The following is a 23,390-nucleotide window of genomic DNA, read 5'->3' as shown; positions in this document are numbered from 1 at the left end:
TGCTTTGGGAGCCAGGGCCAGCAGGGCCCCCCAAAGCTCTGGCTCACGTGGGCTCCAGCTCTCGATGGACTGTGGGTTTGGGCCTTTGGTCCTGACCGGTGCCCCTCAGCCCTGGTGCCAGCGCTTCCTGTGCCCCCAGGCCCAGCACCACTTTGAAGAAACCAGCGACAGCTCTGGCCATGGGAGACAGAAGCATTTCCCAATCCTGGGGCAGCTGGTGGGGTGTCTCACGCTCTGCTGTGCCTACGAGGAGCAGGGGACTAGTGACAGGGCTGCGGCTGCTCTTCGGCACCTCTGCAGATTCATCCTGCGGGAAGAGAGTGAGTAGCTGCGCTGGGCTGGGTCCTTCCAGACGCAGCCACCCAGCCGCCAGAGCCTCGTGCCTGTGCTGCTTAGCAGTGACCTGGAAACCCTTTGGCAGCACCTGCTACGCTGAGGCCTCCTTTCTTGCTTCAGAGCAGAAAGTCTGGTCCAAGACGTTCTGCCTCGCTGTATTCCTGAAAGCAATTGCTCCTTCCCCCCCGCCTTGCCGTAGGCCCAGACCCTCCCAGGGGATCCTGCTCCCCAGACATTTCTGGCGTGCCCTCTTGGGCTGCCAGGGGAGAGTCCTCCCTGACGCCCTCAGTGGGCCGCGGGCACCCACGCAGCCTTCCCGCTGAGGGCCCTGCGTTTCCCCTCCTGTCCAGGCAGGGAGCAGTGGCCGGCTAGCCCAGAGCACCTGCAGCTCCAGAAGGACTGGGAAGCAATCAACGCCTTCTGTCTTTCACAGTCCAGCGATGCCAGGCAACTCCTGACGGTAAGGAGCACCTCCCTGGCTGGGACTGCCAGCCCAGGGGTCAGCACGCGGCTTGGACGAGCAGAGGGATTGCTCAGCGGCGGGGCTGCCGGGGCCTTGCGGTGCCTGGGGAGAGGGCTCACACAGTCCGTGGGCCGGGACTAGGCAAAGGCTTCCCTCTTGCCGCCAGCGAGCTCTGGTCGCGCGCAGGAGCAGCGCCCGGGGCCCCTGAGCCCAACCATCCGCCTGCTGCCCAGTGCTGTCCCCCAGCCCAGCAGGGCCCCAGCTCCTGGCTCGCCGGGGGTGGCTGTGCCAGCCCTGCCCCGTGTCTGTCTCCAGGGCCACTCGCTGCTGAGGCAGGCAGCGCAGTCGGGACACGGGGTGTGACGTATGCGCCTTGCTTGCTGCCCTTCCTCCTGTAGGTAGTTGGGAAATACCTGCAGCCCTCTGAGAGCACAGACGTCATCGTCATGGCCATCAGGGCCATGAGAGCCTGCAGCGCCTATGACACGCAGGCAGCTGCTCACATGCTGGATGTCCTTGTGACAGAGGATGCCTGCCTTATGGAGCATGTGAGTAGGTGGCGGGTGGTGTGGCCGGGGTTCGAGCCCTCCGGGGGATGTTTTTCCCCCTGACTGCAGGTCTGCCAGACAGGCGGCCCCCCCTGAGGCCAGCACAGAGCGGTGGCAAGGGATGCCGTTCTCAGTGGGAGCTGGGCAAATGGCTGCACTCCGGCAGCAGCCCCACTCTGCGCCGTGTCCCCTCCAGGTGCCCAAGATAGTGAGGTGCATCTGGAGAAGCGTGCTCTCCATCACAGAGGTGTCTGCCCGGCTCAGCCTGGACAGGGCCCTCCTGAAGCTGACCTGCACGTACCCTGAAGACGTGGTCATGACCCTGTTGCGGTGTTGCCCATCATGCGACAGGTATGCGCCCAGGTGTCTCTAGTGCTTGGGGCCTCGCAGCCTTTTGGGCTCATCCCATGTGGTCTGCCAGATTGATGGAGCTTTTCAAGAGAGTGCTGAGGGGCTGGGCCCTCCCGCTGTGCCCCTGTGCCAGCCACGGTGCATCAGGCAGGGCCGCATCAGCCAGAGCCAACCAAGTCTGTGTGCCGTCAGCCCCAGAGCCCAGCTGCCTTGCTCCCTGCCTGCCCCGCAAGCTGTGTGCTCGAGCTTGGCTGTCTGCTGGGAGGTGGGGCAGGGCCGGCTGGGCGCGGCCAGCAAGTGGGCAGAGGGCAGTGGGCAGAGGCAGGGCTGGTGGCCAGCCCAGGCCCTCTGGGGCCGCCAAGGCCACGGTGCTGTGGCCGCGGCAGCTGCTGACAGGGTGCTTTGGGCCTGCAGTGCTGCCGCGGCCATGTGGAGGCTGCTGGTCTCGAAGCCCGAGGCTGCGGAGAGGGTGCTGCAGGAGCTGCTCAGCGTGCTGGAGGACTGGCCGCTGCACGAGATATTCACCTCGGATGGGGACGACACAGACGTCTTTTCCCTGGCCGTGAGTTTCCGGCCGAGGCCTCGCGCGCTCCCAGGGCTGGGCTCACCTCTGTGGGCGAGAGGCAGGGAGTCCTCCCCTTCCCCATCCACCCCCAGGCTGTGCCCTCCCCCAGGGCGCACAGGCACAGCCCGTCAGGGCTACGGCTGGCAGGGCCCTGCCCAGCTCCACTGGGGAGGCCTGCGCTGCGGCAGCACCCTGGGCTGCAGTGCACTGCATGAGGCCCTCTACACACAACCCTGGAGCCCTGTCTGGGTGGCCTTCCCCCCCTCTTCTGCCCCTGCACCTTGCTTAGTGGGCTGGAAACCTGGGTTAGGGTCTAGCTTAGTGTGCGGGGCATGGTTAGGGGCCTGGCAGGAGCAAGGCACATGCCGGGCAGGCCTGTGCATCGAGGGCCCCCAGGGCAACATTCCCGCCGCCCCAGGAAGGGTTGTTGTGTCCACATCATGAAGAGGAGCTGAGTCCACAGAGCGCCCACAGCTTTTGTCTGGGTGGACAGCCAGACCGTGCACTCCTTCTGCACGTCCCGTGGCCCAGGGCAGTGTCTGAGCCTCACGCCCGGTGGTGCTGGGGCCGTGCGACAGGGACGTCTCCGCAGCGAGAGCTGTCTCTGTGTGTTTTTGGCAGGCAACACGAGCGCTTCATGAGATCCTCCAGCAGTCCAGCTACCTGCAGGAGGTGGAGGCCTTTTTCCACCAGCTCTTCCTGGTGCTGCTCTTCCAGATTTCCTTCACCACAGAGCTGTCGCCAGAGGAGGCCGAGATCTGGAGGGAATGCCAAGGGGAAGAGTCTGCTCTGAGCAGTGCCGTGAGGTGCTGCATCTCAGCCCCGCCATCTCTGCTGTGGACCTGGGGGCAGGGCCAGGGGTGCCGGTGTGACCTGGGCTTTGCTCTGCACACAGGTTCACAGTGCAGACGATGAAAGCGCTGCTGTGCTGTGTTGGCTATGAGGCGCAGGTGCTGCTCATGGAGAGGAAGCGTGGCTGGGACCTGCTGCTCAGCACAGAGACCCTCTACAGGGGAGTGGGTTTGCTGGCCAGGTGAGAGCCCCCTTGTCCCTGCTGTGCCCCCAGGCTTTCTGCCCTGCAGATGGGGCACACCACCAAGCCCGCAGGGGTGCCCAGGCCTCAAGGAACGGGGCTGCAGCTTCAGCACTTGTGAGTGAGGCGTGGCCGAGTAGAGCGGCCAAGGGAGCTGCCACTCCGTCGCTGCCAGGCTTTGCAAGCTGCCGAGGGAGAATGGGTGTTTCCAGGCACAAGAGAGTGTGGGGGCCAGGAGCACTCACCTCACAAAGGCCTGGAGTCCCCTCACACGGGGCCTGGGCTCGTGCCCTTGAGAGCGAGCCGCAGGCACTGTGTGCAGGCAGCCCCCGCAAGGGCAGCCAAGCAGGGAAGGGTCAGGATGCCCAGGGGATTAGTGGAAGAGCCCATGGGGGGCATGAATCTAAAGTGAGCAGGAAATGGGTCGCGTTGTCAGGGCTGACTTCAGGACCGGAAGGATGTTTTTCCAGTCTCCGGCGCCAAAAGGAGCCGAATGCTGCTGGGCAGTGGCTTCCTCATGGTGAGGTGTGGTGGGGAAAGACCACGTGTCCACGAGCAAATGCGGTCGGCTGCCGGAGCTGAGCAGAAACTTGGTCCTGCCCTGCCCTGCCTGTCATAGGCCATGGGGGACAGACGAGAGGGATGGGGCAGGGTGATGCCAGAAGAGATTTTCCTTGCTGCTCAAGAGCAATGGTGCCTTTTTCCCTCTGCCAGAGAGATGAGGAAGACATCAAGTCACCTGCGTGCTTTCATGCTGCAGCGGCTGACAGAGCTGCTCCGCAGGGAGGAGGCCTTGCAAGAGATCCCTGCCATGGCTTTCCTGGTGGAGGTGAGTGTGCTGGCAGGCGGTGCACCTGGCGTGCCCCTATCCCCTCTAGTGTCCTGTGCCCCCGCTGAGGGGTGGACGGCAGTGAGTGGAGCTGGGGAGCAGGTGCACTGTGATTACTACCCGGGGCTTGGCCCCTCTGTGGCGGGGTAACTCTTGTGCCCACCTGCATTTCCTGCCTGCCTTGTGGCAGCTCTCTTGCCCGTCTGCTCAAAGGCATGCGGATAAGAGGCTGCAGATAGTGTGGAGGAGCAGGCGAGCAATCTGTGCGGTGCAGTGATGCCCCGGGCAGAGAGTGGGGCCCCAGGGGCTCTCCGCACTCAAGGGTGCCTTTGTGGCGGGCTTCGTCTGGGCCCGGTGGCCTTGCCCGGAGCTGTTGGTGGGATGCAGCACTGCACGAGGCAGGGAGTGCTGCTGACAGTGCCAGTCTCATTGTGCTGTGTGTTTCAGCTGCTGGCCTGCGGTGACCTTTGTGGAGAAGATGAGGATGTGCTGGTTGTCCTTGGGAGGTATCTGCAGAGTCGCTGCGGGGTGATGCGCGGGCTGGTGCTCAGAGGCCTCGTCCTGCTGTGTGAGAGGGAGGAGACGGTGAGCAGGGGTCAGCCGGGTGAACCCGTGCCGGCAGCGTGGGGCTGGGGGGGGGGGTGGGGGTGTCTGGGTAACACAGTAGCTTGGACTTTGCTGGACTTTGCAGCTCTGCCCTTGCCCTGTGCATCTCCCCGAGTCTTTTGGGCCAGGCCCTTGGCTGTGGCACACAGTGAGAGACACCAGTGCATGCCTGAAAGCGTTCCTGCCACTGCATGTTGTGGCTGCACCAGCAAGAGCTCCTGGCCCTGCACCAAGCAGGACAGCTCCAAAGAGCTTGTGTGGTGGGAGTGCTGTGCCCAGCGGGAGCATCCTGCTGCGTGGTGGAAGGCAAGCCTGAGCGCAGGGCCAGGCTAATGCCACACGCAGCTTTGGGGCCGTGAGGCAGCAGCCCCCACCAGGCAGGGGCCACGGCATGCTGAGTGCTGCCTTGCGGAGGGGGGGTCTCTGCGCTGTGCCGTGCCACACTGCAGCCCCTGTGCACAAGGGGTAGGTGCCTGCAGGCCCTTGGCAATGGGGCACTGAGCCCCAACGGGAAAGAAGCCTGCTAGGGTTGAGACTGCTCGTGGCCTGGGCAGCTTTCCAGACAGTGTTAGCCACTAGCGCCCCTGCCCAGTCAAGTGTGGTGCAGAAGAGGGCTACTGGTCAGGTGGAGAGGAGCCCATGCTGGTGTCTCCTCCCTGCCTATGCCCCCAGTCGCCACACCCCCTGTGGCTGTGCCAGTAAGCCCTGCGTGGCAGCAGGTTGCTGCAGTAATTGCTGTGCCTGCTTCTGGAAAGCCAGAGAGGAAGATGGTGTCCAATAAGGCAAGCATCGTTGCCAGGGCCAGGTGTCTTTCTTCAGAAATCGAGGTTGTGTTTCACGCAGGTACGAAGAATGCATTTCCTGGTGCCACTCCTCATGGAGCAGCTGCAGGATGTGGACAGGGACATTGGCACAAAGGCCTTGGTGGTGCTCAGCCATGTGGTCCATGTCATGGCCAGAGAGAGGGTGGCTGGCATCGCTCTGCAGCTGTTGGAGAAGCTCCTGCCGCTCTTTGATGACGTAAGGCTGGGGGAAGAGCTGGGGGCCCTGTTGGCATGTCTGTGAGCCTGTGTGCGGCGTCACGGCTGTGGTGTTTTCCCCTGTGCGCATGCCCCCGGCATGCGAATTTGCGCTTTCCACCACAGGCCCTGGGTGCTGTCAGGAAACTGTTTGCCTTGTGGATGTGGGGTCATTGCCTTGTCCTGCCCATGGTGTCCTGGTGTGCAGGACTAGGTTGAGGCAGCGCCCTCTCTGCCCGTGGCTGCTCCATGTTGTGGTTGGCCCCTGCCATGCCAGAAGCAGGCCTGGGCGTGAGGGAGAGGCCATGCCGCGTGGCTGCCTCTTTCTGCCAGCCTCTTGAGCTGGGGAGCGCGGAGCAAGCCCCCAGGCAATCAAGAAAGGTTGCCCAGGAGGGGCAGGCAGGCAGAGCTCAGGGAAGCCTGTCCTGCTGCTGCCCATCCCTGCAGATGCGCTCTTGCCGCTTGCCGTGGCAGGCAGGTGGGGCTTGGAGCGGATGGGGATGCATGCAAGAGCTGCTGTGGAGGGCCTTCCCTGTCTCCTCCTCGGTGCGTCTCCTGGGGCAGCTCTTGTGGGCCTCTGCTGGGGGTGACTAGCGGGAGTGTGGCCAGGGCCAGAGGAGCTATTGCAGACACGGACATCTCCCCCAGCTCTGCTCTGCCTGGCCACAGCGTGTTACAGAAGCCTGCTGCATTGCCCTGCGTGGGCCTGGGGCCATTTTGCAATGGCTGCAGACCTGGCCCACAGCTCCTCGGTGCGGAGTGAGGGCCCGAAGTATTTGTGCCCACATCTGCCATGCCGATCCCCGTGCTGATCGTGGTCTTGGAGCAGCCAGTGTTGAGATGCCCCTTGCTTCTTCCTTCCCACCAGGAGCCTAGGCACGTGCGAGAGCTCTCCATCCACCTCTTCAAAGATGTCATGGAGGCTGTAGTGGGCAGCAGAGATAAGCAGGTGAAGGAGCAAGTGCACAGGAGCCTGCTCCCCCTGGTCTTCCATTTGCATGACGAGATCCTGAACGTGGCCCAGGTATGGATTTCTAACCAGGGTCTTAGAAGTTTCTAAGGGGCCAAGGAGCTGGGCATGGCATTTCCCAGACTTGCTCTCCCTGGTGCCACAGCAGCCCGTGGCTGCAAGGGCCTAAGCACTGTAGCCCCTCGGGGCTTCCCAGCTGTGCCTGCAGGTGTGCGAGGCCGGGCTTTGACCCCCATTCCCTGTTGCTGCTGTGCTCTGCCCAGGGGCCCTGGAGGTGTCTGGGCCGGGGCATGCCCCAGCTCCCTCAGGCACGCCCACCGCAGGAAGAGACCCCCTGCTCACTAAGTTCACCCTGTGCCCGCAGTGCCCCTGGTGCACACCGAGAGGTGCAGCACTGGCAAGGCATTTTGGGAGCCAACAAGTTGCACAGCCCCTGAGCCCGGGGAGGGCAGAGTGCCAGGGAGGGAGATGCAGCCAGGAGAGGGGACTGGCCCTGCATCCCGAGTACCCTGCTCTGGCCCCGGGGCACAAGGGAGCAGCAATGGATCAGGCTGGGGAGCCAAGCACTGTGCTGGGAATGCTTGTGTGAAGCTGAGTCCTGCCTGGGTGTCTGTGCGACTGCAGCCCTTCAGCCTCCTCCTGGCCTTACCTCCAGCTCAGCAGCTCTTGGGGGTGGGTGTCTGTTGTGCTGCTGCGGCAGAGCGAGGTGCCTGAGATGGTGGTTGCCCCATGTCTGTGCCCAGGGCATGGAACCGTGGCAGATTGGGTGCCCAGCTGGGCAGGGAAAGGCCGTGAGGCTTGCCAGGGGGAGGAGGGTGCAGGGTCTTCTCCCCTGGGCTGCGATGGCATCTCTCAGTCTCTGCTGCTGTGCAGGCCTCGCAGGAAGCCCTCCTTGGTGCTGCCAAGTTCCTCAAGTGGGAGCAGCTGGGACACCTGACCGCGGCAGCACAGACGTGGAGGATCGGCGAGTGCCTGGTAAGGCCAGCCCCAAAGCCCTCAGACGCAGCCCGGACAAGGGCTGTCCCCCTCCCTGCCCAATGTGTGAGGCAGGCAGCTGTGCCCCTCGCCACAGCTGCAGCGTGGGGCTGCCAGCCTGGAGCTGCACTGCTGCTGCCCTTCTCCAAGCACACTGCCCCGGAGGGCTCTTCTCCAGGCGCCTCTCCCCTCACTGGCCCCTGGGATGCTAAAGCAGTCCCTGACCCAGCCAGGCCTTGGGAGCAGGAGAGCACTGCAGCATCCCTGGGGAGCAGCCAGCCCCCTGCTGCCTCCAAGCCTCAGCACTGCACAGCTTGTGTGTGGGAGTGGTGAGCGTCCTGGCAGGGGAAGGCTGGGGAGGCCAGTGCTGGGCGGAGGGAGTGCCTGGCTGGGTGAGGAGGGTGCGTGCCAAGCCCGTGCTCTTGTGCTCTCCCCAGCTGGCGAGGGACAGCAGAAGGGCAGGAGAATACCTGCGCCACAGCCTGTCGTGCTTGCAGAGCCCACAGGAGCCCTTGCGGGAGGCAGCCGTGAGGTTCACTGGTGAGTGGCAACCCCTGGGGTCCCTCTCTGTCCTGGGGCAGCTTGACCCAAGGCCTGGCTGCTGCGCTGGCAGCAGGAAGTGGCGCTGCTGTGGCTGCTGGAGCCCCCAGTGCCTGACGCGGTGCCTGGGGGCTCCACGTCACCCTCTCCCATCTTTGCCCAGGCACGTGGGGCTGGTGGGAGCCTTGTTCAGTCCCGCCCAGCTTCCCAGCTTCCTTGGGTGTCGCACGGGGGAAAGCACCCGGGGGGTCAGCCCTGCCTGAGGGGAGGAGGGCACACAGCCAGGCTGGAAGGCACGGAGCAGAGTTTTACTGCTGGGGGTGGGCTGGGCAGCAAGATTTGTGAGGGGCTGTGTGTGTGCCTAGGGCTTGCTGGGCAGTGCCTGAGGGGCCGGAGCAAGGAGAAACTGGAGGACATCTGCAAGGGTGAGTGAGGGCAGCGGGGCACCAGCTGGTGCTGGCGAGGAGGAAGACCAACTCTGGGCGGCGAGCTCTGATCCCTGCCCCAGGCGAGGAGGGCTCTGCTGCCCGTGCAGAGCAGGCGCCGTGTGGGTAGAGCGTCAAGAAGATGTCAGGGGCTTTGGGGACGTTGCTGGCCAGCAACTGCCAGCTGATGCATTCCCCCCCCCCCCCAACCTCCCGCCACTCCACTGCCACTCCCTCTTGGCCGTGGGATGAGCTGGGTGGGATTGGCCCTGTCAGGAGGGGATGCCTGGGGTCTGTGCAGGTCCACAGGCTTGATCTCTGCTCTGGTCCTTTCTCTCTCAGCCCTGCAAGGTTTGGAGAAGGACATCAGCCCGTCGATCTCTTCCCTGGCCACTCAAACCATCCTGCTGCTGCGAGCTCCAGGGACTGGAGGCACCCACCAAGGCCTGTGCTACCGTCTGAGGAGAGCGTGGGAGAGGTGGCACCGTCCTTGGGGAGCTGGCCGTGTTTGCTGCTGGAGCTCGCCTGTGTCCTGATGCCAGGCTGCTCTGCACACAGCGGCCACCTGGGGCTGTTCCTGGCCTCCCTCCCTGGCCCCAGGACAGCTCCAGCCCTCAGGCCCAGCCCAGCCCAGCCTTGTGCTGCCAGTCCACCCTCTGCTGAGCTTTTCCCCAACAAGCAGCCCTGTCTCTTCAGCACGTGTCAGTGTCTTTCCTTTGTGCAAACAAAGCGGTGGAAAACTCAGGCCCTGAAGGCATCAGGATCACACACTCTGGCCTCAGCAGCAAAGTCAGCTGCTGTGCTGCAAGCTCCCCTTTGCACGCCAAGGGCTGTGAGTCCCTGTGCCCATGCACCGTTGGCTTTGCCCATCCTGGCACCAGTGCCTCAGAGCCCAGAGCTCTGCACAGGCCCTAGAGGCTGCTGGCCCTCTGCAGATGGAGCTCTTCACACGCCGTGACTTCAAAAGCCAAAAGTAAGAGCAGGAAGATGCTTGAGGGTGCCCCTTCAACATGATGATGCATTATTTGCACAGAGATTTTACCCCTTTCAGATGAGGGTTTGTGTTGGGGACCAAAACAGGATGGCACTGTGTAAGACAGCAGAGAACCTTTAAAGCAGAAAGTAATGATGTAGTAACTATGATTTGTGGCCAGAATGTGTGCATGTGAGTTGCCAGTGATCATGTGCCTTCCTGCCTACGTGCCAGCAGCTGCGGTGGGCCTATCCTGCTGGACTGTCCTGCCTGCCTGCCAGGCATCAGAAGACGTCTTCCTACCTATCACAAGATGCCACAGTGCCTAGGATATACTTGGAGGAGTGGCTGAGCTAGATTGCTGTATAACCAGCCATTGTGTTTTCAATAAAAGATCTTTTGCACTACCCTACCTCAGGTCTGTGTCATCGTATGCCACAAGCAGGTGCTCCCTGACCTGGCCCACAGCCACCTGGAGATCACCACGCTGCCAACCTTCATGTGACCACAGCAAGAAGGTGAGCCAAGGCCCACTGAGCTTGGGGGCCACCTGGCACCCCTTCCCCACCACTGCTGAGAAAGTCTCCTGCAGGCAGCCCTGGGGGAGAGGAACATTGGAGGGGCAGCTCCTGCCAGTCCTGAGCTTGGCCATGGGTGTTCCCAGCCCCATAGCCCAGCATGCACTGGGAGCACAGGCAGGAGAGCCTAGATGGAGCGTGTAAAGTCCCGGCAGATGCCAGGAGGGCACCCAAAGAGACAGCATGCTGCAAAGGGCTGGAGCATCATGTGTGCCGTAAGAGTCGGCAAAGCAGATGGGGCAGCCGTTGAGCCCCAGCCCTTCCTGGGCAGCCCCAGCTGCTGCTCCTGTTCAGCACAAATAGGCTCCCACAAGGTTTGTTCTGGGGAGCACTCTGGTAAGAAGTGCTGTGCTGGGAGAGGAACAGCCCTTCTCTAAGTCCACTAACACTGATGGGAACTAAGCCTCCCACTGCTACCAAAAAGCAGGCCTGCAGCCCCAAGGGATGCTTTTTTTGACAAAGATCACAACTCCAGGAATTGATAGCAGGAACAAGCTTTGTAACCTGCACAAGGCCCTTGCCTTTAGCCCCGGAAGACAAGCAAGCACCACCAGAAGACAAAGCACCCGCCAGGGCCATCACAGAATCCAAGAACAGTTGAGGATGGAAGAAACCTCTGGAAAGCTTCTAGTCCAACCTCCCTGCTTCAGCAGGGTCACCGAGAGCACATTGCCCAGGATGTTGTCTAGATGGCTTCTGAGTACCTCAAGGATGGAGACACCACAACCTCTCTGGACGGCCTCTTTGAAGGCTCAGTCACCCGTTCAGTAAAGAATTTTTTTCCTGATGTTCAGGCGGAACTTCCTGTGCTTCTGTTTGTGCCCACTGCCTCTCATCCTGCCCCTGGGTACCACTGAGAAGAGTCTGGCCTCATCCTCTTCACAGCCTCCCTTCAGATAGTTCAATTCCTCTAAAATCTGATGTCAGTGGGCTATTTGGTGTCTTACTGCCGTTGAGAAGCCTCTCTCTTTCCAAACTATTCCCGTTCCAAATACCAGTTCCAAAGCCTATTTGGAGTCCATATCGATATTAGCAGTCTTATTTGTGGCTATAATACATGCTCGGGTTAAGGCTATCAATTCTGCTGCCTGAGCCCCAAATCGTCCTCGAGGGGATCCAGCTTCCAGTCCTATATGTTGCATAGCTACTGCATACCCTGCAGCCCTTTGACCCTTTTCATAGGATGATGATCTATCACAGAACAAGAGTAAATCCAGATTGCGCAGGGGCTCTTCTTTCAGAGTAGGTGGAATGGTTGGCCTCAAGTCTGTCACTTCCAGACAACTGTGAATTACTTTTTCTTTGGGTTGCAGTCTTTCTGGTAGCAAAGTAGCTGGGTTTAGCATATCACACTGTTCTAAAACCACATTTGGTTCAGCGCAGAAAACTAGCTCAGACCAATGCAACCATTAGTGGGTAACTAATGAGTGACCCTGCTGGGTCAGGACAATTTTCACTGCATGAGGCACCATTACAGTTAAAGGGTGTCCTGAAACACTATTCCTCACCTTCTGAATCATTGTAGCCATTGCCACTACAGTCCTAGAGCATGCAGTCATTCCTTGAACTACCAGATCCAGCTGCGCTGAAGAATAAGCTATCACACACCAGCCCTGGGCAGTTTTCCCAACTAGAACATTGCTTGCGATTCCCTTTCGTTCATTCTAATATAACACAAAGGACTTTCCATAGTCCAGTAATGCTAAAGAGGGAGCTTTCAGAACTGCCTGCTTTAACTCTTTAAATGCTTTTTCCACCTCTGGAGTCCACACCACTAAATCTGGTTCACTATCTTTAGTTAACTGTGTTAATGCCTTTGCTTTTTTCACTAAACCTAGTGAATAGTGAAACCTAATACCTATTAAATCCTAATGTACCTGAAAAGGCCCTAACCTGCCTTTTCATCTGAGGGACTGGTATTTCTTGGATTGCTTGTATTCACTCTGATGATATCAATCTCTCTCCTGAGAGAGGACTAAATTATCCTTCCCAAATAATTAGTTTGTTGCTGGTTGTAGAGAACCGGTACTAAGTGCGGTTTTGTCTCGACATTGCTGCCGCTGCTGCAGAGCCGCCGCTGCCAAGGCGCATTGGGCAAGGCCACACCGGCGCCCCGGGGAGCCGTCTGCGAGGTGAAAAACCTCTTGCACCTGCACAGGGGAAAAAGGGCGTGAAAAGGGCAGAAGGTCGTCTCTAGGGGAACAGCATGCCTGGCACGAACCGCACGTACTCATTTGCCATCTGCGCATGAGCAGGAGACCCCCCCCCCCCCCCGATGCCCCCAGCCCATTTCTGGAAGGTTCCGGAAGGGCGGACTGCGCATGACCGCTAATCTGCATGGGGAGTGAGGAAGCACCTCCCAGAGGCGGGGCAAGAACCTATAAAAACTGCAGACTGGGTGAAGGGGGTGGGGCTTGTTTGTGACGAGTGAAGGACTGGAGTGGAGTCAGCAGAACATCACTGGACTCAGAGCGGCGGGTGAAGAGGACCCACCTACCACCAGACGGGAGCCCCCCCCTTTACCCCCCCCCCCCCCCCACTGCTGAGACTCCCAAAGGAAGAGGACCAAGGGGACGCCGCTGGATCCACGGGTGGTGATCTCTTTTCCCCTCTCTCTCTCTTTTCCCCTTTTTCTCTCTTTTTCCCTCCTTTTTGTTGACACGGGACTTGTCTACCTAGTTGATCCTATTTGACCACATGCCTTAACTTTGTGTTACTAAATCTTAAAACTGGTTGGCTGGTGTCGTTTCACCTTAATTCAGTCCAAGGGCATCATGAACTTTGTCGTTGGTCCCAAGAGGAGGGAGGTTGTCCTGAACGACTCCTTTTGGGCCGCGACACTGGTACAACTGCATTTTGGCAAGAGAGACTTTATGTCCCTTTTCTGTTAGAGCACACAACAATATTTTAGTATCCAGCCCAAAAAAAAAAAAAAAAAAATCACAATCAGTACTCACAATCAACAAGTCATCTACATATTGTATCAATTTAGTGTTTTTTGACAGTGTAATCATTTGTAAATCTCTTTTCAATATTTCCTACAATATGCACATCAATTTGGGTCCAACCGTCCCCTACCCATTCCTGCTCCTCGGGTCCCTCTTCCCTTTTGACCTCATCCTCTCACATTTATTCCCCTTCTTTTAACCTTTGGAAATCCTCCCAGTGCTGGTGCCAACATACTCACTTCCTCCCACTTTCGTCTTTCCTTCTCCTTCCTTCCTTTTTCTGACCGTCCATCACATATGTAAGTTGCTAACGATAGTATCTTCTGTAAATTCTCTCCTGCCATCCTGGAGCATGTTTTCTGAAATACTTCTAGATATCTGGTGCCGCTTGCTGGACAAATATGCTCGCTGCCAGCCTTTCACTAAAATTTTCCACAGACATCCCTCCATAGCGTAATAGGACTTGCCACAAGCAATTCAAAAAAATCACTTGGATGTTCCTCAGACTTTTGCCTTACTTCCTGAAGCCTTTCCCATTTTACCTTCCTTACTGAACCCCCCCATGACTCGTGCTGACGCGGTTTTAGTACCTCCCTAGTGAGTATGGACACCACAAGGACTGTCAGGTGAAATCACCCTGGGCCAGCTGTGTTGAATGTGGTTCTGGCACTCACCAGATTGGAAGCCCCCTGGGTCCCATATCTGGGTCCCCAAACTGCTAAAATGCTCTCTTCTCTTTTGTTCATTCACAGGCACCGGTAATGAGCAGCAGGAGTCGGATTTCTAAGTTTTTAAAGTTTTATTGCCAGCTATAAGGTGCCTCTTGGCTGGAAGCACAGGAAGGACCCTGAGCAATATTTTTGTTACACCTTTTAAAGTGATAGTAAATTGTTCTATATTCAAGACTTTCGTTTACATAACCAGCCAGAACTATCTAGGATTCTTAGTTCTACCAGTTCCCTTGCTATGTTATAGTATGAGATAGTTTCATGCCAGCCTTAGATGGTGCATCTTGTAATTATTCATTAGCTGATTTTGCACCTTTCCTGGTGCTACCTTTGAGCCACTTTCGTACTGCTGGCTGGATTAGACTGGTTTCTTCGCAGTTCCTCAACTTTGTACAAAAAGCATGGTTAAGGCAAGGTCATGCAAGATGTTCTGCTTGTAGGGCGCATGACCTTGCATGTTCTTTCTCTCCAAAACTAGAGTAGAGTAGGAAATTTCCCTAACAAGTGCTACCCTGCTAAAAAGGCTCACCCACCAACCAGGGATCACAGAGAAGAGCTCTAGGCATGCCAGTCTTACCTTTGCATGTCTAATGCTGCCCCAGAACAAGCGCCCCTCTTGGCTTCCTCCCCTCCCGAAACTTATACCAGGCCTACTCACAGCCTACTAACAGCAGTGCCACCGTGTTAAAACGGCTCCCCTAACAACAGTGTCTCATGGCAATGTCTCAAGGCACGGCAATCTTGCCTTTGCATGCTGTTGCAGAACAACCAATACCTTGCAGTTCTGGACTGTGTGGGTTTCTTGTGGCACGAGGGAGGGGAGGAGATTTACTGCACAACTTGTTTCAAAGATCAAAATTTACTGCACAAGTTACAACGGTACAAAGCAACACTTCTTATTAACAGAAACTTAGCTCAACTAGAGTATTTATTTTCTAATTACACTAACAGTAGCTACTTAGTAAACAGACAAAGCTAGCTAATTTATACTAACTGTAACTACCCAAACAAATGAACGAGGCAAAACAATTCTAACTGATCTTATCCACACGTTGCCTCAGCAGCCAATGTACACTCAATCCCAGGGAAGTAACTGTGGGAGGGCATCCCTGTCCCAAGGGGATCTGCAAGTTGGCAGGCTCCCTGTCACCCACAGAGAGCCAAAGAGGGCCTTTGGGGTCAACCTATTTCTACCCTTCAGGGGAAGGTGGAGTCACTAGGCCAGTTGCAGTTCTCTTCACACAGTCCCAGTCCCTAGCTTTTGGCTACTGCAGGGTTCGACTCTCCTCCATCACTGTTATGATGATTGCACCCACAGTCATGGGGTGTGCAGGGGGTGGCCAGACACCCCCAATGGCAGGCTAGCTGCCTTGAGCACTCTTCAGCACTGAAGAAAGGAGTTTGCAAATGACCGCTTTACTCTTTCAGTGGTGGTCCCAAGGAGAGATCCCATAGCTGGGGTAAGGAGGAGTAAATTGCAGTCTGCAATGATTAACACCCCCCCAGCTGTGAAAGCAGGTGTTCTCTCTCAAGGTCCTGATGAGGAGGAGATAGTCCAGACCACCATAATTAACACTGCCCCAGCAGTGAGAGGAGGCTGTTTCTCAGGGTCCTGGTGCCCAAGCAGGTGTTATCTCAGAGTCTTGACATCCTCCCTTTCAGAGTGTGAAGTACAGGAATGCAGACTGCTTGTAACTGGCACCAGATGGCAGGTGGGGGGGGGAGCATCCCCCCCCCCCCCCCCGGAACTTTCTCAAGTTTGCCTGAAGTAAAACGGGTGCAAAAAATCCACTTTCAGTACCCTCTTTAAGTTTTGACCATCAATTGGCCTTACAAACTCTTTGATAGTCTTCCAGTTCCTCACATGGCTGAGAAAATACTCATCAGTTCTCATGCTGTCTGCAAATTGTTTTCCTCAAACTATTTTTCTTTTCAGGCCTGAGGTATTGTGCTTTAAAGTGAAAGTTTGTGGCCACTTCTGTTTTCTGCCTCTGAGCATAACTTCCACTTTTTGAGGGCTACCTTAATCCCCCCCCATCAGAATAATTATTTTGGATCTCTTCTTAGCCTTTCCTAATCGGTAATAATGTATGATCTCCGACGCAATGTCTTCAAATGTTCTCCCTGCAACTTGAAAATATTTTTATTTTTATAGCTGCCCCATTAGTTTCTCTTTACCTTAGGCTTTACTTAGGAATACAAAGATTTTAGATCTTTACTTCTACAGTATGCATCACCCCAAACTAGGCCCTTTTTCACACTTGTTGGCTTTTCTGTAATTCTTAGGTTCAACTCTCTTGTATCTTTTCTTTTTTTGCAATTGTAAATGTCAGCAGACTGATTGCATGTTGCTTATGAGGAAGGCCATGCCTCCTCTCTAGGTTCCTTCTGTTTTACATGTTTCTATAGTTCCTAGTGATTTGGAATTCCTCTTTCTTGCACCATTTTCTCAGCCATGCATGGTCACTCCGCACCTCTGGTCCTCTGTGTGGTAGTGAGAAGAGCCTCTGTGTGCAAGTGAGAATGAGAGAGAGAAGTGTCTGAAGTGCAAAATTAAGAGACCAACTTCAGGAAGGCTCAATTAGTGCAACCCCCAGGTAGTTACCTGGCAATGGTATTTGCGGAAACAGGAAGACAGAAGATAGAAGCAGGCTTAAAGCCTTGTGGAATTAAGGCTCCTTCTCATCAGTTCCAACTTGGAGCAATTTTAGGAGGATGTAATTTCCTCCAGCAGTGTTAACATGGCTTTGCCAGTAGCAGCAGACCATGGTGGAAATGACTGGAAGGAAGTCGGGAACGGAGCTGGAACAAGGAATGTGACGCTGCTTTCACTAACCGGGAGTAAGTGGCTGTAACACTTCCTGCCCTCAAATTCCCAGGACAAGGCAAGCCTTTTTCAGCAGTGCTTTTCACCTGCTGACTCCATGGGAGCAGCACTGTTAGAAAACGTCGGTAAGGGAAAGTGGGTGCCAGCAGCATCATCCTTTGGGGCCAGAACAAAAATTCTCCAGCTGTGAGAAAGACTGTTCAGCAGCAGTCTAGGTTGTAACCATCTTGGAGACTTTTACCTTTGATAGCACAGAGGTAATTCAATCTGCTCAATCCCCCCTAAAGTAGTAACGTCAGGGAAACAAATAGACAGCAGATTATCATCTATCCAAGTGGCACAATGGGTGCTAATCTTAAAGAGCCGGGGGGGGGGGGGGGGTTACTGTGCAAGTGTTACAAGCAGTGGATCTTGTGCGTGTCTGAATTGACTGAGGTGCAGAGCACGGTTGTGCCAAAAATGTGGATGCAGAGGGTTTCCAAAAGATTAATCGCTATCAGCTAAAGATTAATCGCTATCAGCTGCTTAGTCTAACTTCCCTGTCACGGCAAGCCCGACTGTCGTCATGGCTTCCAAAACAGGGGTTGGGGCAAGCGGTATTTGTGGCTTGCGTATTCTCATTTACCTTGCTTGTGTGCATATACTGAATAACCAGTGAGGCCTAAAATAGGAATTTTTGTGGCTAGATGGATAAGCTGTGACCCCACCTGTCTTTTCTGTGCTTTGCTGCTTAATGTCATAACAGTGACTTGGGACCCCAGAATAAAAACTGCTAGAGTGCTTAAGGGAGGATCTGCATTTGCCCAGGTTAGGGAACCATCCTTAAAGCTTTGGTGGGGAGAAAAAGCTCCAAAAGGAGAGTCTGCCAGTGACTCTGGTGGTTTGATTCATTTGCAGGCTGCTGTTCTGAGGGCCAGCAACTCAAAGAGGAGCAGCTCAGCCCATTTTGTTGCTTTCAGTGATCCTGTTTTGAGGAAGCATGTAAGTACGGAAGGGGTCTGGGAGGGTTTTCAAACAAGACAGGAAAGAGCAAGGAAGATTTGAGAGCAGAGAGAAACCAGGTGCCATGGGTACTGAAGTTGTTAAGGGCTGAGGGCATTTGGGGTTAAGCATCTGAAAGGGGCTAATGCACAAGGAGTAGTAAAATACCATGACTGAACACAAGGTTCCTCCCCCGTCTGGGCCTGTGCATGCACGCTGGCTCTTGCAGACGCAGACACCCCGGAGCTGTAGGGAAACAGGTAAGCAGGCCCAGAAGCGGACTTTGGGCACAGCAGTGTGCAGAGACCTCTTTGTGCTTGGCAGGCGAGTGGGGCTGGAGCGTGGCAAGTGCTGTTCTGGGCTGTCCAGATCCATCCAGTTCCACTCCCTGTCCCTCTGTCCAGCGCGCCATCCTTCTCTTTCTTTCCCCATGGCTCTGTCCGGTGCCGATCCCTTTGTTTAGCTACTCATTCCTCTGCCAGCTCCCCATCCCTCTTGTACTCTTTCCATCCCTCTGTCAGTATTTATGTCCCTCTAACTGGCTCCCTATCACTCTATCCAGCTTTTCAGCATCCTCTTCCTCTCCCTATCCCGCTACCTGCCTGCTGTCCTTCTGTCCAGCTCCCCATCCGTCTGCCACTCTCATCTGTCTCTCTGTACTTCTCTTTGCCTTCCTGGCCCTCTGCCCGCCTCTCCAGCCCTCTCTCTCTAGTTCCATCCCTCTGTTCAGCTCCTCATCCATCTGTTTGCCTCCCTGTCCCTCTTTTCCCCTGTTCTATCCCATCTCTCTGTCTGAATTCCCCTCCCTCTTTTTCTCTCTCTACCCTTCTGGCCAGCTAGTCATCATTTTCATTCTCTTTCCATCACTCTGACCGGCTCCCTGTCCCTCTTTTCCAGTCCCTCTTCTTCTGTTTGATTCTCTTCCCTTCTCTTTTGCTCCCTGTCCCTCTGCCTGCCTCCCCTTCCCTCCTTGCCCCTCTTTATTCTTCTGCCCACCTCCCCTTCCCTCTTTTGCTCTCTTCTGCTCCCCAGTCCTCTGTGCAGCCCCCCATCCATCTGTGTGGCCTTCTAGCCCTCTCCTTCTAGTCCTTCTAGTCCAGCACCCTGACCCTGGGGCCAGGTTTCTGTCCTTCTCTTTCTTTCTCCATCCCTCTGCCAAGCTCTCTACCCCTCTTTTCTTCTGTTCTGCTCCCTGTCCCTGTGTCCAGCTGAAGGTCTGTCATTTCTGTGTGTTTTGTCTAGTGTGGCAGGTGCCAAGAGGTGGTTGGTGCTCAGCAGAGAGAATGATCAGCAGCACCCAGAGGGTGCCATCGGTCTGCCTGGTTCGGGTCACATCAGACACCGCTGCAGTGACTCTGCCTGCAGAGGCACAGGGCTGTGGCTGTGCAGTGGGGGAAGCACGAATGGGCCAGAGATGCTGTGGGGTATGTAGTAGACAGCAAAGAGGCTCCTGGGGAAGGTGTCGTGGAGGCAGAGAGCAGCAGAGGCTCCAAGTACTCGGGTGTTAGGACAGGTGCCTGCGGTAGGGCGGTCTGGAGCTGCTGCTGTTGTCGACTGCTTCTCGTCAGTGCAGTCTGCAGTTACCACATCTTGTCCGCCTGTGTGCAGACGGGGCTGCCACGCGGTGCAGCTTGAGTCATGATCACAACGCCAGCATCGAGCCCAGTTTTCTGTCAGGTCTGCCTTGATGCAAACTGGTGTCTTCCCTACATCTCCAGCTCAACCCATGTTGTTGATCTAGTGCTTCCCAAGGGGCTGTGCTGTGCTGTCAACACCCCCACTGCCCTCCCCACTGTCGCTTGCTGATGAAGAATGCTTGGAGTTTATCTTAGCAAGTGCGATCATTTACATAGCTTCTGGCTCATTTCTTTCCTTGGAACTCCTTGCTTTTTGCTGCTCTGGCCCCCTCCAAACAATTTCTGCTTCTAGTATTATTAATGTTGGGCCACACACCTTCCAGGTGGCTTCTTTCTTTGAAGCCCAGGGGTTCCAGTATTGTTTGTGCTTTGAGAGTAAAGGTCCTTCACAACTGATGTCTTAAGTACGCAACTGTCTTACCTGGACTTTTTGCTTTCACAAGTTATGGTTTCTTTCAGGAGCCAGCTACAAAAGTAACTTTGCTATAGCAGAGAAATGGGGTTACATGTGTACAAGCAACAGCACCATAGTACACAGCGAAAGCATAACCTACAGTACCAGTAGCACGAGTCGGTTTCCCATCAGCTCCATCTCTCCAGAGTATGGAGCTTTTGGAGGCCTTAGTTTCTATCCTGCCTTGGCTGGGCAGTGCTTTCTGAGAGTGTCCGTCAGAGGCAGAGTTTCCCTGAGGAGAGGACCATCTAGCGAAGGCTGGAGGTAGCCGGGTGCCTGAGTGAGCCTGACTGTCCATGAGAGCTGCTCTGACATCTTGCTGATGAAATGGAGCCAGAGAGGGTGACTGAAGCAGCACGGAGGGTCGGTCACAACTGTGGGAACAATCACAGGCCTTGGACTAGGGAGTAGGTCTGTAAGGGCTGTGCAGTTGCCTGGCCTCTCAGGAACTGCTCTGACCTCTTTGCAGGTGCCAAAGCCCAGCTGGGCAGTCAAAGGAGCCTGGTCACAGCTGGGAGCTCTGCAGAGATGCGCGGCCGGCCGTGGAGGATGAGCTCTGACTTGCAGTGTGGACACAGCTAAGTCCTGGGCTGCATCGTATGTGAGCGGGGCTGGGAGGTGTGAGGCAGTTGTCCCCTGGGTGTGGTCACTGGCGTCGCTGGCTGTGGCTGTTTGCCCACGGAGCTGAGAGGACCAAACATACTAATTGCCTGACCCGGAGATGAATTAGTGCTTGCAGGCTTTCAGGTAGGTGCAGTGGAAGTGCAGCTTAGTGCAGTCCTGTGGAGTGATTCTTGCACATGCTCACATTTGAATGGTGGCTAAAAAACAAGCCTATAAACAGCAACTGTAACACGATCCTGGTGTGTGTCTTCCTGTTCTGCTATGCTTCTAAAAGAAGGGGAAACTTCCTAAGCTGCGGGAAAAACTCCTTGGCTTCTCTTTACTGTTTTCATGCTCATGAGTGCTTTGGTGTTTCTTGCTTAAAGCCGAGGGTTTGGGATTTTTCACTTAAGGTTTATTGTTTAGTTTGTTGTTGAGGGTCTCTCACTCAGAAGTTATGGGTTATTACTTTATTTTGTGGGGCTCAGCCTTTATCAGTCAAGGGTTACGGTTTGCTCATTTAGCGATCAGGGCACAGAACTTAAAATCCAACCCCATCCGTAAATTTTAAAGCTTTGGCAACCACTGGGGTTCTAAGACTTGCAGTTTGTCACTTAACATTCAGGCTTATGACTTGCTGATAAAGGAAAAGGGCTAAATCCTTAGATAATAAACTGTAAGCCCCGAAGGCTAAGCAGCAGGCTGTGAACCCTTCTTTGGGCTTGGTAACCTTCCCCCTGTACCCAGCATTCAGCTCTGCACTGACCTGAGTGCTGGATTGCATATGGCGCTGGCCTATCACAGAGACTGGCAATGTGATGGGTGAGCTGAGAGCTGTGGAAGTGTCTTGCAGGGCAGAAGTGCAGACAGGTGGGATCAGGCATTTTCCTCTCAACTCTCAGAGCTGAATCCTATCCCTGAAGGAAAAAGCAGAGGAGTAGGCTGTCAGCTACTCAGACACCTGCCATGTCAAGGGCAGCAGCAGGAGCTGACCCTTCCCTGACAAACAGATGGATGCTGGTGTGGTGATGACTCTTCAGGTATCACAGGTAAGGGAAAGCATGCTGGCACCAAGCTCCATGGCAGACTTGCTTTCAGGTGTTGTTTCTGCACAGTAAAACAATAAACAGTTGCTTTATTCTTTGTGCTCATGTCTGTCGTTCCTGAAGATGATGCCTGGGGAGGAGCTCACACATTGTGTCCAGGGCTGGGAGCTGGTCCCTGAGTTCCTTGTACTTTGGAGTCCCTGTGGTTCCCAGGGAGCCCAGTGCTGTTCACAGAGCTGTGGGGAATTTTCCTTGCATTGCCTGGACCCTCGTGGCTCTTGGGGGTTTCCCATCATTGTGGGGGCAGCCAGAGCCCCTCCAGGGCTGCATGAGGTCCCCAGACTGCTCCTGGATTTGCTTTTGGCACTCCCCAGTGTCGCTTGTGTGTCTGGGGCCAGGGCCTATGTACCTGGAGCTGGGAGACAGTGTTTCCATGGGGATGGGGGGAGCCTGCAGGCACCATGCTGTCAGCTGCATTGAACTGTGACATGCCTTATGGCTTCTTTGGTGTGCACCAAGGCCCTTCATTTGTATTTTGGCTTGCCCCCAGGGCCTTTCCTTTGCCTTTTGATGCCCCCAGAGTCACTGTGTTTGCTCTATCATTGCCTTTTTCTACTTTTGTTGCACCCAGAGCTCTCGATTTGTTCTCTTGTCCTCTGCCTACTCCCCTTTCCTCTCTCTACACCCCAGGGCTTTCCCTTCAGCTTTCAGCAAGCTGCTCTCAGGAGTGGGGGTGCCTCTGCTGCCCTGGCAGCCCCAGCTGTCCCTGAAGGGGCTGATGGCCATGCCCCCTCCCCAGTTTCTGATGGGCTGCAGCTGTGGGCCCTGGGGCTGGGATGAATGCCAGGGGGAGCTGGTGGGGGTGGGATGAGCCCCAGGTGGGGCTGGTGGCCATGGCAGGGGGTGGGCACCCACCGGAGCTGGGGCTGCAGTTGGGGGAAGCTCGTGCGGGGGCCAGCCTGTGACAACGGAGCCATGGCCGAGCACTGCCTGCTGGGACCGGCACAGCAGCTGCCCCCCAGAAGAGGTGAGCGGGGCCCGGGGGCGCCACACTCGGGGCTGCGGGTTCTGCATGTGCCGGGGGTCCGGGCGGATGGGAGCGTCCTGGGTGATGCGGCACAACCGGGGAGCGCCAGGGGAAACAGCACTAGGGCTGGAGGTGGCGGTGCGCCGGGGCGGTGGGGGCCGAGGACGTGGTGGGGGGAGGAAGGGGGTGCGGCGGGGCTATGGTGCGGTTTACTGCGCGGAGTAGCGCCGGGCGGGGGGCGTGTCGGGGAGAGGGAGGAGGAATCGCAGGGGAAGCCCCAGGGAGAGTCGCGGGGGGGCAGCGGCAGTGTCGGAGCTGAGCCGGGGCCAGTCGCGGGGGTGTCGGGGGAGCCTCGGGCCGGTGCTGGGGCTCGCGGGGCCGCGCTCGGGGCTCTGCGGCGGTTTCCGGGGGGACTGGGGAGGATGGCGGGGGGGGACGGGAAGGAAGAGGGGCGGGACGGAACGGAATCTCCACGGCGTCAAACCTCACCGAGCGCTGCGGCCCCCAGCATGCCGGGAGCAGCAGTCTTCCGGCACTGGGCTTCCGGGCGGCCATGTTGTTTTGCGCGGCATGCCGGGAGCGGTAGTCTTCTCAGACTGGGCTACTGGGTGACGATGGCGGGCGGGCGGCAGGTCTCTGCCAGCGGGGTTCCCACCAGCCGGCCGCGTCGTGCTCTGTGGCAGGCCAGGAGCTGCAGTTCCAGGTGCCGGTGCCTCCTCAGCCCTGCAGCAGTGAACTGCTGTGTCTGTGTCTTACCGGACATGTGCCGCTCATGCAAGAGTCCCTATAGGTCATTGGGGACAGTGGAATTTCCCTGGTTTTCCCTGGTACAGGGCAGGAAGCATTTTCCATCTCTGCTGTGACCAGGCAGGGTTGTCCCCAGGGGCTGGGGCTGTCCCTCTTGGAAATGGGGAGGGCAGGGAGAATA

General features: G+C 56.6%; 1 protein-coding gene and 1 long non-coding RNA gene across 3 annotated transcripts; both read left to right on the top strand.

Moving 5' to 3' along the window:
* Nucleotides 1–64: 64 nt before the first annotated feature.
* Nucleotides 65–10,045, top strand: LOC135324855 (maestro heat-like repeat-containing protein family member 7). Its single transcript, XM_064501857.1, has 15 exons — nucleotides 65–320; nucleotides 687–796; nucleotides 1,198–1,347; nucleotides 1,544–1,698; nucleotides 2,113–2,260; nucleotides 2,885–3,069; nucleotides 3,159–3,296; nucleotides 4,011–4,125; nucleotides 4,573–4,710; nucleotides 5,575–5,751; nucleotides 6,619–6,774; nucleotides 7,594–7,695; nucleotides 8,133–8,235; nucleotides 8,601–8,660; nucleotides 9,003–10,045. The coding sequence occupies exons 1-15, from the start codon at nucleotides 65–67 to the stop codon at nucleotides 9,194–9,196; spliced, it is 2,187 nt and encodes a 728-aa protein (XP_064357927.1). The 3' UTR covers nucleotides 9,197–10,045.
* Nucleotides 10,046–12,749: 2,704 nt separating this feature from the next.
* Nucleotides 12,750–21,534, top strand: LOC135324788 (uncharacterized). Of its 2 annotated transcripts, none has more exons than XR_010386049.1 (2): nucleotides 12,750–12,802; nucleotides 17,612–21,534. It is a non-coding gene; the product is annotated as an uncharacterized LOC135324788 (long non-coding RNA). The 2 variants fall into 2 exon arrangements; XR_010386050.1 differs by lacking the exon at nucleotides 12,750–12,802 and adding an exon at nucleotides 15,664–16,728.
* Nucleotides 21,535–23,390: the final 1,856 nt, after the last annotated feature.

Source organism: Dromaius novaehollandiae, chromosome Z, assembly GCF_036370855.1.
Source record: "Dromaius novaehollandiae isolate bDroNov1 chromosome Z, bDroNov1.hap1, whole genome shotgun sequence".
NCBI classification, from domain to species: domain Eukaryota; kingdom Metazoa; phylum Chordata; class Aves; order Casuariiformes; family Dromaiidae; genus Dromaius; species Dromaius novaehollandiae.
This window is presented reverse-complemented; position numbering and strand designations above follow the sequence as displayed.

Coding starts and splice junctions, on each gene's coding strand:
- LOC135324855 (XM_064501857.1), top strand. CDS start 65: ATGGACTGTGGGTTTGGGCCTTTGGTCCTGACCGGTGCCCCTCAGCCC. Junction 1,699..2,112: donor TGTTGCCCATCATGCGACAG/GTATGCGCCCAG, acceptor TTGGGCCTGCAG/TGCTGCCGCGGCCATGTGGA. Junction 5,752..6,618: donor TCCTGCCGCTCTTTGATGAC/GTAAGGCTGGGG, acceptor CCTTCCCACCAG/GAGCCTAGGCACGTGCGAGA.